Source organism: Cryptotermes secundus, unplaced genomic scaffold (genome assembly GCF_002891405.2).
Source record: "Cryptotermes secundus unplaced genomic scaffold, Csec_1.0 scaffold5068, whole genome shotgun sequence".
NCBI lineage: Eukaryota > Metazoa > Arthropoda > Insecta > Blattodea > Kalotermitidae > Cryptotermes > Cryptotermes secundus.
In genome coordinates this window covers 1-3088 of record NW_019724860.1, presented here as the reverse complement: position 1 = coordinate 3088, position 3088 = coordinate 1, and the positions used below count along the sequence as shown (strand labels likewise).

Genomic DNA, 3088 nt, shown 5'->3' with positions numbered 1-3088 from the left:
AAACCAAGGTGAAGAACAACTCTTGTCCTTGTCCGCTGAAAGCCCAAAAGACATTATCATCTACCCCAGAAAGTAATACTGATGTTCATGATAAGTCCTCTAGGATAAGCAGCACAGAATCTGTAGATGAGATTAAGACACATAACAACAGGCCAGAAACATCAGTCCACTCTGTGGATGATGACAGGGGGGAAGAGATTGCACAGGCCAACAAAATCAGAGTCAGTAATTCAAACTATGTGAAAAGAATGACACTTGATGATCAATTACTTGCCAGTATTCAGAGAACCAAGGCAGTTGTGAAATTGGAAAGGCTAGATGAGAATGCATTGAAATCAAATGGATTGGTTGTTTCAAAACCCGACACTGAGTCCGTAAATTATACACTTGATGAAGACATAATTGTTATTAGTGATGATGAAGAGTACTTCCCATCATCACAGATATTTGATGACCAGAAGATAGATTTGGAGTTACTTAAAACAGAAGATCAGGATGCAGTTCGTGAAGATCTGTTGTATACTAAAGTTCTTGAAGATGATGATGAAGATGTAGTAGTGTTTGAAGATGATGAATCAAATTTAAATGATGATCAGTGGTTCAGAAGGCTCTCACAGCAAGATCTTGAACCTGAACCAATCTCAGAGTTGCGTCCACAACAACTGAAAGCAGAGAAAGAGAAAAGGGACAGTGGATTAAGAGAAGAGTCCTTGCAGGATGTTGATCTGCTGCAAGCTACAACTGACGGTGAAATGATACAGAAAGAAATGTTACCTGGTGATTTATTGAAAACAGATCAAGTGAAATTGAAATGTGAAGAATCAGTTAAGAAACCAAAACTTAGTGTTAGGGCATTGGTAATTGATCCACCGCCAATGCCACGACGACGGGCTTTTCAGAGAGGCATTTCTGCAGAAGTGGCAATTCGAATGTTCAAGGAGCAAGTAGATGTTTCCCAGCAGCAAGCAAAACCTAGAAACATTGTCAGTGATACCATCAGTAGGAAAGGAAAGAAGGGAGGAAGTAAAAAGAAAATCTGTGTCCAGTCATCCATCTCAGATGAACCGCATTTTCTCACTGCCAATGAAAAGAAGCAAATTTCAGATCAGCGTAAAGAAAAGCTCAAAGCCATCTCTGAAAAGGAAAAAGCTGTTGCAGCAGCTTCAAAGCTTCAAGATTATTTTCCTGTTTTTCACTAAAATTTATGCCTGAATTATGGGAGCCCTTTGATCATCCTACGCATATGTACAGTGTTATATATCCTATGTACTTTTCTCGGTATATATGTATACATTTTAAAGTCCTTTACTTTGTTTCAGCTGAAATTCGAGAATATTTCACCCAACAAATTTTACAGTCTCTGAATATTTCAGCCTAATATATTTCACTAAATCCTACGCACTCACGGCCTAATACCCACATGTCATTTAAACCAACAAAACGTATGTGAACACCGAATTTTGACCCGAAACTTTACACCGTGATATATCATTACCATTACTGTAAAAAGAATTAAAACTCAGCAATAATGTGGATATTGTTTCTGGATGATGGCACTGTGCAAATGTACTTCCGTAAAATTCACTCTCTCAATGTTCATTTCGAATAATAAAAATAAAATATATTCTTTCATATTTCAGACCTCTGATTCTACAGATATTGTGCAGGTAATATAAATTTTGTATCAGCATTGAAATACAATTTAGCTAATGGGCTAGAAAGCTGGAGTCGTTTGCATGTGTGGTCAAACGATCGAATCCCAGTCAAGTAAATTTTTTAGAAATGTACTCTGTTCATTCTTTTATCGCATTATGGTTGTGTAGAAATCCGTCGATGTTTCGGATTAAAATATCGCCTCCATCTTCAGAGTGGAACAATAAGCTAAGCAAGAAACCAGCAATAAGCTGGCGGTAGGAGCATCGGCTTTGTTTGCTGTTTGCTTCTTGCAGACTTTTCTTTGACTTACTCTTCAGTCCTGAAAATGGAGCCGCCATGTTCCTCCAGAATATCGGTGGATTTGCCGAACAACGAGTCCATGGTGCTACAGCCAGGGACATCGTATTCATGGCCACCGCTGTGAGAATTTCAATTACAAAATATTTTAGTGTATATAATTAGGCTTACGAATATGTTTCAGATAATTTTTATTATTATTACTACTATATTATTATCATCATTAATGTTGTTATCATCCTAATATGGAAGAAATAATTATTTCGGTACAAACGTTGTCTACCCCAAGTCTATGAAACATAACCTCAGATTGAGGCCGCGCCATAGCTCAAGCGTTTAGTCGCTGGCTTCCCACCGCGGAGGCCCGGGTTCCATCCCGGGTCTGGTCAAGTGGGCGCCGTGCCGGGTGGACCCAGCTGGACTCCACCCCCCACTAAGCGAATTTAAAAAAAATAATTAACGTCAGATTTCTAACCAGCATATTTGCAATTGTTAACATACATACAAACACTGTAGATATATTTATTACCTCCCTTCGTACCTTATTTAAATTGCGGCATCTACGATTTTTTAGTTTTTGGCATTAACCTGAGAGTTAAATAATAATTTCATACTGCAAATATGTTCTTGTATTAGATTCTACAAAAATTATTTCATCAGCAATTTGATATCTTTCGAATAAATATTAAAATGCATAATTTTAGGACTGATGATTAGGTAGCGCTACTGTAGCTCCCACCTCAGAAATTCGCACATTCACTGTGTTGCAAAATTTGTATTTGTTTTCGATCTCCTCTTATGGGATAAAGTTGACAACAAATTTAGTATAAATTGGCCAACTGATTCAGACGTTTGGAGCACACGCAAACACACAGACGGCATGATGATGTTATATACTTAATTTCTATGCTAAAATATAGAAAGCATGTTTAAAATATGCCCACTAGACTGCTAAGTTTCTGTAGCTTTGTGCTCCGAAAATGTGACCAAAAGATCAATACTTTTATTGATATGGAATTCTCTGTCCCCCTTTCTTGGATGAGAAATCTACGTATACGTATAAAAGTTCCGGTTAAGTTTAATATTGCCATTCCTCCGAAATTACGACTAGGTATATTAATATCTTGATTAATGT

General features: G+C 37.4%; 1 protein-coding gene across 1 annotated transcript in view; it reads left to right on the top strand.

Moving 5' to 3' along the window:
• LOC117282214 overlaps positions 1-2333 on the top strand; it is a 3663-nt gene extending 1330 nt beyond the window's left edge. The window contains exons 2-3 of the mRNA XM_033750936.1: positions 9-1667; positions 1950-2333. Of these exons, the coding sequence (XP_033606827.1) occupies positions 9-1199 (1191 nt within the window). The 3' untranslated portion in view covers positions 1200-1667; positions 1950-2333. The remainder of the gene's footprint in view (positions 1-8; positions 1668-1949) is intronic.
• Positions 2334-3088: the final 755 nt, after the last annotated feature.